The 11544-nt window shown below is 59.6% G+C and overlaps 2 protein-coding genes across 24 annotated transcripts in view; both read right to left on the minus strand.

Annotated features, from left to right (window-relative positions):
- The window catches only part of DNM1 (dynamin 1), a 44857-nt gene extending 37461 nt beyond the window's left edge, over positions 1–7396 (minus strand). For 13 of the 23 annotated variants that reach the window (XM_036416148.2, XM_036416145.2, XM_036416142.2 and 10 more), the window contains exon 1: positions 7120–7395. In XM_036416148.2, the coding sequence (XP_036272041.1) occupies positions 7120–7280 (161 nt within the window). In that variant the 5' untranslated portion in view covers positions 7281–7395. Of the gene's footprint in view, positions 1–7119 lie in introns of all 23 variants that reach the window. The other 10 variants (XR_004984094.2, XR_006740156.1, XR_004984092.2 and 7 more) reach the window with 2 other exon arrangements.
- BBLN (bublin coiled coil protein) overlaps positions 4458–11544 on the minus strand; it is a 29200-nt gene continuing 22113 nt past the window's right edge. Inside the window, exon 3 of the mRNA XM_045573655.1 lies at positions 4458–4688. Coding sequence (XP_045429611.1) covers positions 4473–4688 — 216 coding nt within the window. The 3' untranslated portion in view covers positions 4458–4472. The remainder of the gene's footprint in view (positions 4689–11544) is intronic.

The raw sequence follows: 11544 nt of genomic DNA on the forward strand, positions 1-11544 counted from the left end.
GTTCATTGCATGTAATAGTATTAGATTTAAAACCACTTTCCTTGAAATTAAAAACACACAAAACTGGGAAATGAAAAAGGGAAGCTGTTGCCCAAGATCCTAGTGCGAGTGGTGACGGGGGGGCGGTCTCCGACTCCAAGTTCCGGCGTCTCTCCATCAACCCTCTTCTCTGGCAAAGAAAACCTGTGCTCTCTCCTCCCCCTGTGCCTTCCCACCTTCCTCCCTTCCCTTCTTTCCTTCCCTCCCTCCTCCTTCCCTCCTCCCTCCCTCCCTCCTCCCTCCCTCCCTCCCTCCCTCCCTCCTTTCCTTCCTTCCTTCCTTCCTTCCTTCCTTCCTTCCTTCCTTCCTTCCTTCATTCCTCCCTCCATCCTCCTTCCCTCCTCCCTCCTTCCCTCCCTCCCTCCTTTCTTTCCTTCCTTCCTTCCTTCCTTCCTTCCTTCCTTCCTCTCTCTCTCCCTCCTCCCTCCCTCCCTCCTCCCTCCCTCCCTCCTTCCTCCCTCCTCCCTCCCTCCCTCCTTCCTTCCTTCCTTTCTTCCTTGGTATTGATGATTTTATAATTTCAAAATGGAAGTAGATTTCTCTTGTGCTCCTAATTTTAAAAATATTATGTTCTCCCTTTAAAAAATATTCAGCCCGGCCGGCGTGGCTCAGCGGTTGAGCGTTGACCTATGAACCAGGAGGTCAGGGTTCGCTTCCTGGCCAGGGCACAGGCCCGGGTTTCGGGCTTGATCCTCAGTGTAGGCAGGAGGCAGCCGATCCACGGTTCTCTTTCATCATTGATGTTTCTATCTCTCTCCCCCTCTCCCTTCCTCTCTGAAATCAATAAAAATATATCTTGCCGAAACCAGTTTGGCTCAGTGGATAGAGTGTCGGCCTGCGGACTGAAGGGTCACGGGTTCGATTCCAACCAAGGGCTCGATTCCAACCAAGGGCATGTACCTTGGTTGCGGGCACATCCCCAGTAGGGGTTGTGCAAGAGGCAGCTGATTGATGATTCTCTCTCATCAATGTTTCTGACTCTCTGTCCCTCTCCCTTCCTCTCTGTAAACAATCAATAAAATATATTAATGTATAATATATATATATTACATTATATATATATATATCGGAAGTGGAGATAAATGGTGATGGAAGGAAACTTGACTTTGGGGCGGTGAACACAGACTACAATGTACAGATGATGTGTTATAGAATTGTACCCTGAAACCTCTATGATGTCATCAGCCAATGTCACCCAATCAAGTCAATAAAATATTCAGAAAATATATTAAAATGTTTTAAAATGACAACGCAGCCACCCCCCTCGCACCTGGGCCACCAAGTAAACATGTCGTCCCTGAGAATAATCACCATGGCGAACGCCGGGGGGCGGCTGACCGCCGGCCGGGGGTGCTGCCGGCTCTCAAACCCGCAGCCTCGCGAGGCTTCTTCCTGGGCGAGGAAGCTCTAAACTTAGATGTGCTGATGGCTGCAAGCGCCGGAGGATGCTCAGAACCACCGAGCTGCGCCCCGGAACGGGCGAATCTCCCGCACGTGAGCTGTGCCTCCATCAAGCTGTTTAAGAAACCTGCCCCTTGGCTGATGCCGGCCGGGCTGTGGGGCCGGTGTGAGCAGGGCCCCTGCCTTCAGCGGGAGGAAACTGAGGCTCAGAGAGACACAGGCGGCCCCTCGCCCGCCCACACCCAGGGGCCCTGCTCCACACTAGGCCGCAGCCACCCCGGACATTCCCCGTCCTTCCACCCGGCGCTACGTCTGGGTTCTCTTACCACTGGCTCCAAACCTCAGTCTCCCCATCAGTGAAATGGGACACAGGGCACGGAGCAAGGGGTCCCCAGGGGTCCCCATGTGCCCCTCCAAGGCCGCACGGAGCCCCGTGTCCCTCTCTCACAGCCTCAGGCCATGGCCGGCCTCTGCCCACGTGCTGTCCTCACCCTCTCTGGGGCCACGGATGGAGCTGGATATGAGGTGGGAACTCCGAGGCTGTTACGAAGGCGAACAGATCAAGGTTGGAGGGCAGAGTGCACTGTGCTGAACAGTTTGATTTTTAACTGCGACGTTCAGACACGTGGCCCGTGGGCCTCTGCTTCGGCTCCTGTCCCACCCCTGACACCACCGTCCACGACGCCTCGTCCACTCCTGCCCTGTCCCTCCGTCCCTCTCAGCTCCCGGCGTCCCCTCCCCTGAGGCTCTGACCCGCTGGCCCTGGCCAAGGCCTGGGAATCCTCCTGGCGCCAGGAAGAGATGCAGAGGCCGATGGCGGCTGCCAGAGTCACCTTTCACGTCCAGCTTCACTGGGCGGGGGGGCGGGGAGCAGGGGTAGGCGGGCGGAGGGGGGGGTAAGATGTCCTCTGGCCGGGCTGGCACAGGAGCCCGGTGACAGAGGTGGCTCAGCGTGGCAGGTGCAGGCTCCGGGCACGGGGAGGCCTGGCAGAGCGTGGCTGCCCTGCAGGCAGCAAAGGGGCTCTCTGGGGCTCCCTGGTTCCTCTGCGCAGGAGAGCTCACCCTTCGCCCAAGCCAAGGCCTCATGCTTGCTGAGGTCCAGGCCTCCACGTCAGATGCCTTCTCCGGCTCCGGCCCCCTGACGGCTCCCCTCCCTCCACACCAGCCTCCTGGCGTGCTTAGGGCTTGTCTGTCCTGCTTGGCTGTGAGCCCCCGAGGGCAGGCATGGGTTGGCTTCGCTCAGAGCTCTGTCCTGAGGGCTGGCATGCTGCCAGTGCCAAGGAGACGTCAGTCCCCTCTGCCCCCTACGGTCAGTGACTATCTACCTATAATGTCTCAGTTCTCCCCCATTTCTCTTTGGCCTCAGTCTCCAAATCTGAGAAATGGGACCACTAAGGTGTAGTTCAAAGTAGTGGAGATGGGCTGTCCCCAGTGGGAGGGGCTGGGGCTAACCAAGACAGATGCTCTCAGGAGCCAGACACAGTGCCAGGCTGTGATGGGATGGAAAATGTGGAGGAAGGGGCAAGGGCCTTGGCAGGAGGCAGGAGGCAGGGACCTAGCAGGGCTGGAAGTCACCAGGAATCCCCAAGCCTGGCCTCCCTGGCTGCCAGCTGGGCTCTGGGCAGAGGCTCCCTCCCCAGCCCCCTGCCCCACCCCTGGATGGAGATCCCCACCCACACCCCACCCCACTCCCGCCCCCTCTCAGCCTGCACCCATGCCCAGGCAGGAACAGAACTGGCACATCCTCTCCGCCAGGGCTTCCCTGGAGACCTACTGGGCATTTCCCAACACCCCCCACAACCCCGAGAGGGAGGCGCCAGACTATCCCCATTTTACAGATGAGAAAATAGCGGCTGGGTGGGCTCCGCTCACAAGGGCAGAGCTGAGCTGCAAACGCCGGGCTGATTCCAGAGCCCGCGCTCCCGGCCCTCTGCCCCGCTCCCACGGCCTTGGTCTCCCCAGGGCCCCAGCGGGCAGGGAGGGTGGGTCCCCCCCATTTGTCCACCTGCCTGCGCACCAGAGTGAGAGAGACCTGGGCGTTGTCGCCTGGCGCTGCACGGGCATCTGTTCACCAAATCCTGGGGTGTCTGCGGGCCCACGCACACCCCTCCCTCTGAATATCCTCAAGATGAGCTCAGAATGACTTCCAAATTCATATTCCCAGTCCTCTCCCCCCGGGCGCCGACCTGCCTTCCCACACTGCCTACCCCGCTCCTCAGACTCAGCATGTTCAACACCGGACTCCGGACCGTGCCCGCTCCCAACCTGCTCCTCCCGTGCTCCGCTCATGGCGCCAGCATCCACCCTTTGACCCCTTTTCCTCACCCTCTGCATCCCCCGTCATCAAGATATGTCCTGAACCCCCCTCCCCTTCTCCCTGCCACAGCCTGGTCCAGGCCCAGGGACCTCTGCCCACTGCAGCCGTCTCATCTGTCTCCTGCCCCGCTGCTGCCCCCTCCCCAGTCACACACTGGCTGGAATCAGCACAGGTTACCCCACTACCTAAAAGCTGGGAATCACGAAAACAACCCCAGCTCCTCACACAGCTAAGGGCCTCGTAGATCTGGCCCCTGCCTCCTCCCCAGGCCGTGTCCTCTGCTCAGCAAACACAGCCTGGCTCCTCGCCGTCCCTCAGACGCAGGTTTATTGCTGCCCCAGGGCCTTTGCAGGTGCTGATCCCTCAGTGAGTGCTTCTCCCGGTGAGCCACATGCTTCTCGTCCCTTAGGGCCCGTTTCAGACGCCACCCCTCCTGGAGACCTTGTCTGATCCCCTCCCCAGCACTGACCACATCCTCCAGTCTTCACGGACGGACGTGCCTCTGTGCTCACGACTCAGTTTCCCGGCTGGAACGCAGAGCTTTTGTCTTTTCTGCCGTGGGATCCCCGTAGGGAGCCACGCGGACACCCCGTGCATGTGGGCTGCATGACTGAACAATCAGCCTCGGTTTCCCCTTCGGGAAAAGGGGTGAAGAAACAGCACTGAACCAGCCAGACAATCCCAGCAGGTCCCGGGCTGCCGCTGGCCCCACCACTTACAGAGCGGACACCGGTCCCCCTCCTGCAGGAGCCCCGCTTCCTCTGGTGCGTTTGCCACTTCCTGTCCGTGGGGGGTTGGCTCCTGGGGAGCCCCAGGAGGCAGAGCGGCGGTTGCCATGCTGACGGGTCTGGGGACCCAGGCCTGGCTGGAAAGGCGGGGAGCCCGAGAGGGAGCAGGCGGGCTGCCTGGGGCTCCAGGGAGCCTCGGTTCTCCATCTGCTCTGCCCGGGCCTGCATCTGACCTCCTGGGCGTCCTCCTGCAGGGCCACCTGCGGAGGGCATCGGGGCACGGGGCCAGCGAGGGGGTCCCCGTGGCACCAGTAAACAGCTGTGGCCAGGCCAGCTCCTGTGCTGCCAATGCTGGCCCCTCTCTCTGCTGGGCAGTGAACGCCGAGAGGGCGCTGGTCAGGTCTGCCCTGGCACCCAGGCACCCAAACCTACTGACCACCAACACCCCGCGGATGTGGTTACAAAGGGCCTTTACGTGCGTGCGCTCACTGCAGCCCCACAGCCGCCATCTCGGAAGGCAGGGCAGCAGAGCAGCTGTCAGTGTTCCCATTCTACAGATGGGGAACACGGAGGCCCTCACGTGCACAGCCTGTGCCCAGCGCAGGACTTGGCTCTCTGAGACTGTGCGGGGCCAACACTAGAAACCGGGCTCTGTAGTCTAGTAGGCACTGTCCTTCCTGCTGGGTGACCTTGGGCAAGGCACCTGGCCTCAGGCCTCAGTTTCTTCATCTGCAGAATGGGCACCATGGCACCCGCCTCCCGGGGCTGCTGTGCGCCCTCCTGTGCAGCGTGGGCACATGGAAAGGGCGAGGAGATGGGAGCTCAGCCTTCCCCTCCATCGTCCTGGCACAGGGCAGGCGCTCGCAGACATTCGATGGGGGAAGGCAGGGAGGTGGGGGACATTGCGAAGGGCCGGATAGCCCTGCGCGCCCTCTAATGCACGGAGGCCTGGGGCTTTGTCGTCTCCGGGTCCCCTGGCCGCTGGGACTGCTTGGCCGTGGGCAGCGGCCCATCTGCGTGTCCCTTGCCTGCGTCTCTGCAGTTCTTAGCATCACGTGAACGCGAGGAGGGTTCTCTGGAAGCTGATCCCCAAGAGCCAGACGGCCGCCCCCTCTGCTGACCAGATGGGCCAGCCACCCCCACGGTGGCTTCCCAGCATCCCGCAGGCACATCGCTCCGTGGGGACCCTCCTCTCTGCCCCTCACAGCGGGCCCTGCGCTTCCCAGGCTGCTGGAGAGGACGCACCGCCGTCCAGTCCCGCTGGCTGCGTGTGAGGGATGGAAAGCGGAGGCAGGCTCAGAGAGGGCAGGCTCAGAGAGGGCAGGCTCAGAGAGGGCGAGTGACCGGCCTGAGGTTCCACAGCAGAGCCTGGCGTGGACCCAGGATGCCTCTCCCCAGGCGGAGGGAGGGCCTCTGCCCGCTCTCCCACAGGCCCGGCTCTTCCTTGGCCGTGAAGGTCATTGGGAGAGAGCTTGGGTTTCCTCAGGGGGGAGAGGGAGGGAGGGGGGAGGGAGGTCAAGATCAATTCTCCTGCCTTCTCCCTCTGGGAGCCCAGCCCCACACCCGGCCCTCCAGCTCTGGGGAGAGCGTCACCCTCTCTGTGTCCTTCTCAGCACCCAAACCCACCCCTGCCTCCTCTTTCTTGGGGGAGCATAGGGGTCATGACCCTGGGCCCCTCCAAACCAGGACCTTCTGTCTTTGCGGTGGCCCCCCGCTGACTCCCTGCCGCCTGGCCCTCGCTCCGGGCGCCTCCCAGGATCAGAGGCAGGAGGGGGATTAGGTTCTGCAAATGGCTCCCCCCTCCCGGGCATCCTCTTCCCTCTTAGTCATCCCTGTCCTCCGCCTGCTCCCTCCATCATGACCATCCATCCCTCCGCCAGCCAAGGGGAGAGCGACATTGACAGGGCCCTCGGCCCGGGGCGCGGAGCAGGGGCCCTGCGGGTCCGGAAGGAACCAGAGCGGCCCCCCGCCCTCCCCTGCCTCATCCGCAGCCCGCGCTCCCCGCCGCCAGCGCTGCGCAGGGAGGCCGAGCCGCAGAGGTGTGTGCGCGCGCGCGCGTGTGTGCGCGCGCGTGTGTGCGTGTGTGTGTGTGTGTGTGTGTGTGTGTGTGTGTGTGAGGGAGGGAGGCTGTGCCCGGTCCGCGATGCCCGGGCTGTGCCCTCTCTGGGGGCAGTGACGGGCGCCCCCTGCCCCGGCCCAGGGGTTCCCATGGCGGGAGGGAGCTGTCCTCCCTGGAGCCTAGAGGTGGGGGCACTGCCAGGGCTGCTGCCCCTCCACGGGGCTCCGGAGCGGAAAGGAGGCGCTGAGTAATGCAGGCCCCTCGGTGCCCGCGGGGGTGGGGGTGGGTGGGGGCAGCCCTGTGCCGGGGTCTCCCGGAGGAGCGCTGTCCTCCCTGGAGGATGGGCGAGGAGGGGGCGTGCTGCCGTGGCGCTGGCCGGGCGCCGTGTGCGGACAGGCCGGGGGCGCTGCCTCCCCTGGGGGCTCCGGTGCAGGGTGCGGGCCGCCTCCCTCCGGCGGGCGGCGGGGGCGCGGGGGCAGCGCCGGGGGCTCGGAGGTCGCGGCGCCGGCGGGGCCGGGGGCGGAGGTCGCGGGGCCTCGGGGGTCCGGGTGCGCGCTCCGCGGCGCGGCTCCTACCTGCCCACGAAATTCTCCAGCACCGAGCTCTTGCCCGCGCTCTGGCCGCCCACCACGGCGATCTGCGGCAGGTCGAGGTCGGCGTTCTGGCCGATGGCGGAGAAGGCGTCCTGCAGCCGGTTGACCAGCGGGATGAGATCTTCCATGCCGCGGTTCCCCATGGCTGCGGCGGGCCCCCGCGGGCTTCGATTCGGCGGCCGCGGCTCCCGCTCCCGGCTCTGGCTCCGCCGCCGCCGCCGCAGCCGCGCGCTCCGACTGCCTGCGCCGCGGCCCCCTCCCCTCCGGGATCGCGGCGGCGCGCTGCAGCGATCTGCCGCCAGAGGGCGCCCGCGGCTGCAGCAGGCAGGCTGCCGTGCGCAGGCGCCGTCAGCAGCATTGTGGGGATTGTAGTTTTCTCCTTCTGCGGGTTTCGGGGCGCTTATGTATAATAGTAGCGTGGGGAGGCGGGGGGAGCGCGGATGCTGCACCAAAGATATCATTTCTGGGAGTGGGCGAAGGTATCACGCCTAATACCGGGCCTCTTGGACAGGGGTCATGACTACCTCATTCCATCTTGTAGATGGGGAAACTGAGGCTTGGCTAAGAGGATGGGCCTCCTCCAAGGTCACAGTCTCCTGAGCACTGACTGTAAGCCAGGCCTGACCTGGCTCTGGAGATACAGCCGTGAACAAGACTGTCCTAGATCTTACATCCAGGTGGCAGGCAGTGAATGACCAAACAGGTAAATGAAATAGTAAAAGTGAAAATAGTTTATTATCCGAAGAGCCGTGGAGGAAAGAAACAGAGGCTGTGAAAAGAGGTACCTGTGTGGGTGCACAAAGTCCTTGGAGGGGTGTTGTGTGTGGGGTTCTCTGAGGAGGCGACTTTGGAGAAGAGACCTAAATGAGGAGAAGACACAGCTACAGGCAGGTCAGGGGAGAGCATGCCAGGCTGGAGGGACAGCAGGTGCAGAGGCCCCGCCCTTAGAAGGCCTTTCCTGGGAGAGTTGGGGCTTCCTGTCCTGAGAGAAGCAGATTTTGCCCCAACTCATCATCGCGGTGGTAAAACAGTGGGATTGAATCAGGGACTCTTATGCCCTACCTGTTTATTCCTTTCCCACGAAGAGGCCACAGGGTCCCAGGCCCAGCCCTCCCCTCTGCATTTAAGGAACCTAATGTGGACTCCCCACAAGGAGGCTAGGACGGGGAGGCCAGCCCCCCTGTGCTGCCGGAGGCCAGTGGGTCCTTTCCTATGCATAGAGGCCTGGTGCACGGAATTCGTGCGAGGGGCTTGACCCTCGCAGCCACGGTGGCTGCCCTGCCCTTGAAACCCCAGCTTAGTCAGGAAGGACGTCCAGAAGGTCGTTCGGCTGTCTGGTCTAATTAGCATATTACCCTTCTATTATTATAGGTAGTGTGGGGACAAAGTGGGGAGAGCGGTGGCCTGTGAATGGGAGTATCATTTATGCACCATTTAATACATTTTTACTGAGCCGGGCACTCTCCTGGACCCCAGGGATAAAGCAGGGAGCAAAACGGACAAGAAATCCTTCCCCACACGTGGCCTATGGACTAGTGGGAAAAGAGAAACAAGACACAAATAAGCGAATAGTATGACCTTGTCACATGGTGCTGAGTGCTTTGGGAGGCAAGGAAGCTGGGGAGGCTGGGAGCAGTTGTGTTGCTATTGTGTGGTCAGAGTGGTCAGGGGAGGGCTCTGGGAAGGTAAACGTGTTATTTTAAATAGTTTTTAAATATATATATATTTTTTTATTGATTTTTTACAGAGAGGAAGGGAGAGGAATAGAGTCAAAAACATCGATGAGAGAGAAACATCAATCAGCTACCTCCTGCACACCCGCTACTGGGGATGTGCCCACAACCAAGGTACATGCCCTTGACCGGAATCAAACCCAGGACCCTTGAGTCTGTAGGCTGAATCTCTATCCACTGAGCCAAACTGGTCAGGGCGGCTAAATAGTTTTATTGGTGAGTAAAAGTTTGAGCAGAGGCTGAGGAAGTGAGTGATGACACATGTGGGCATGAGAGATTTTTCTAGCAGGCAGAGACCAGGCGCCTGGTCTGGGTCTTAGACCAGCAGTACTGTACGATGCAGATCCCTCCACGTCTCTAAGCCTCAGTTATCTAATCTGGGCAATGGGGATAAGGATAGATCTGAATGCCTGTGACGGGCGTGGCCCTGGCCTGGCGCTAAGGAAACTCATTAAACCTCCGACTGCTGAGGATCAGCCTCACACAGTGCCCCTCCCGAGCTGCTCCCAGCCAGCCCCTTACTCTGCTCTGGGAACCGGAGAGGCGGAGATGAAGCCGGGGGTGGAGCCATTCACTTGGGAAGGGGGTGCAGTTTGCCAATGCCTGCCTGGGGGTGCCCTCACGGCTGGGTTATTTTCCTAATGAGGACAGTGACGCTTATTGTAAAAAGCAGATCTAATGCGGTGCTTGAAAGCTTCTGGCCACCCTCCCCCAGAGAGAACCACTATTAGAGCTCAGTGTTTATTGTTTTATTCATGCATATGCATCTCTAACAGAAGAGGGATCCTACCACACACCCTGTCCTGCTGCACCAATGAGGTCAGACCAGCAGCCCCCGAGTCTGTCGGAAACGCAGGAGGACAGGCCCCACCCGTGACCTGCTGGGTCACAGCCTGGGTCTGATGAGAAGCAAGGTCCCAGGCGATTCCTGTCTGCAGCTCTGTCAGCAATAGCGTGTCTTTCAGCCTAAGAACAGCTAGAGCAGTGGTTCTCAACCACTCTGATGCCTGGGCCCTATCATAGTCATGTTGGGTAACCCCTAACCATAAAATTATTTTCGTTGCTACTTCATAACTGTAATATCGCTACAGTTTGGCTCAGTGGATAGAGTGTCGGCCTGCGGACTGAAGAGTCCCAGGTTCGATTCCGGTCAAGGGCATGTACCTCAGCTGATCAATGCTTCTCTCTCATCGATGTTTCTAGCTCTCTATCCCTCTCCCTTCCTCTCTGTAAAAAATCAATAATATATATATATATATATATATATATATATATATATATATATTTAAATGAATTGTAATGTAAATATCTGTGTTTTCCGATGGTCTTAGGCAACTGTGGATTTCTGGAGCAGAGTAGGTCTGGGCAGAGATCCACAGGAGCAGAGTTTAGTTCCTGATAAAGATGCTTCTCAAATTAGAGGCAAGGAAGAGGCTTCCAACTGTAGCCTCAGGCTTCACTGGGGATGCACAGCGGTGGGGTCTCTCTTCCCCAAACATATTCCTTCCAGTGGGGGACTTGGCCTGCACTGGGATTCATTAAAACCCGAGTCTGCCCCAGACAGTGTCGCCAGAGCATTCCTATCCACTACCCTGTCTGGTCTTCAAGCAGGCAGCGCAGGGTCACGAGCATTCTTCAAAACGCTCCCTGCCTCCCCATGAGTCATTCAAACCACTCATAGCAAGTGGGGCGGGGGGAGAGAAAGTGGAGGGGGGAGGGGAAACACACCGAGTCCACTAGACACATATTTATTCTTTCCCAAACCGGGATCATAATGTGCATGTAGTTTTGTCACCTATTGAGTTCACGTCACACCGTACTGGGAGTGTTTAGCCTTTGGAAACACCATGTCTGATGACCGTATGTTCTTCTCTAAGAAACAGGTGCCATGCCCTGGCCGGTGGCTCAGGTGGTTAGAGCTTCTTCCCAACACACCGAGGTTGTGGGTTCCATTCCCACGCAGGGCACATACAGGAATCAACCAATGAATCCATAAATAGGTGGAACAACAAATCGGTGTTTCTCTCTCTCTCTTCCTCTCTCTCAAATAAATAAAAATTTGAAGAAGAAAAGCAGACACAGGTTTATTTAGCTGTCCTAACGCTGATTATTTTCCAGACAGCCATTGTAAATGATGCTCCTGTGAGTGACCTGCTGCTTTAAGAACTCCCCTTTCTATGATTCCCTTTGGCTGGATTCCTCCACCTTCGCATCCTGATGGAGAATTTGCCAGTTGCTTTCCGGAAAGCAGGAAACACGGAGCCAGCGCTGTCTTCCCTCCTTCTCCCTTCACCAGCGCGAGCATTGTTCTTCGTCCCCCTCCCCTCCTTGGCAATTTGCTAGACTCCCTTGGTGCCAGGTGCTAGTGCTAAGCATTATGTAATATCCCCCACCCCCAGCCCGGAGTGGGAGCATCCATTCTCTAGGGGAAGAAGCGGCCCAGGGAGGACTCCCCCAATGTCAGGATCGCCTGGGCGCAGGCAGTGAGCCCGCATCCAAGCCCGGACTTCTCCAGCGCGAGCCCATCAGGTGTCCGCGCTTGGCCCTGGTGGGAAGCCGGGCGACCTCCCTCGCCTCTCCTCTCCTCTCCCCGCTGGTGCAGGCTTTTCTGATCCGAGAGGATGCAATGCTGCGACGCTCTTCCCGGCGCTCTGGCCGGCAGGGATAAACCCAC

This window comes from Pipistrellus kuhlii, unplaced genomic scaffold, assembly GCF_014108245.1.
Source record: "Pipistrellus kuhlii isolate mPipKuh1 unplaced genomic scaffold, mPipKuh1.p scaffold_m20_p_53, whole genome shotgun sequence".
Classification (NCBI taxonomy): Eukaryota; Metazoa; Chordata; class Mammalia; order Chiroptera; family Vespertilionidae; genus Pipistrellus; species Pipistrellus kuhlii.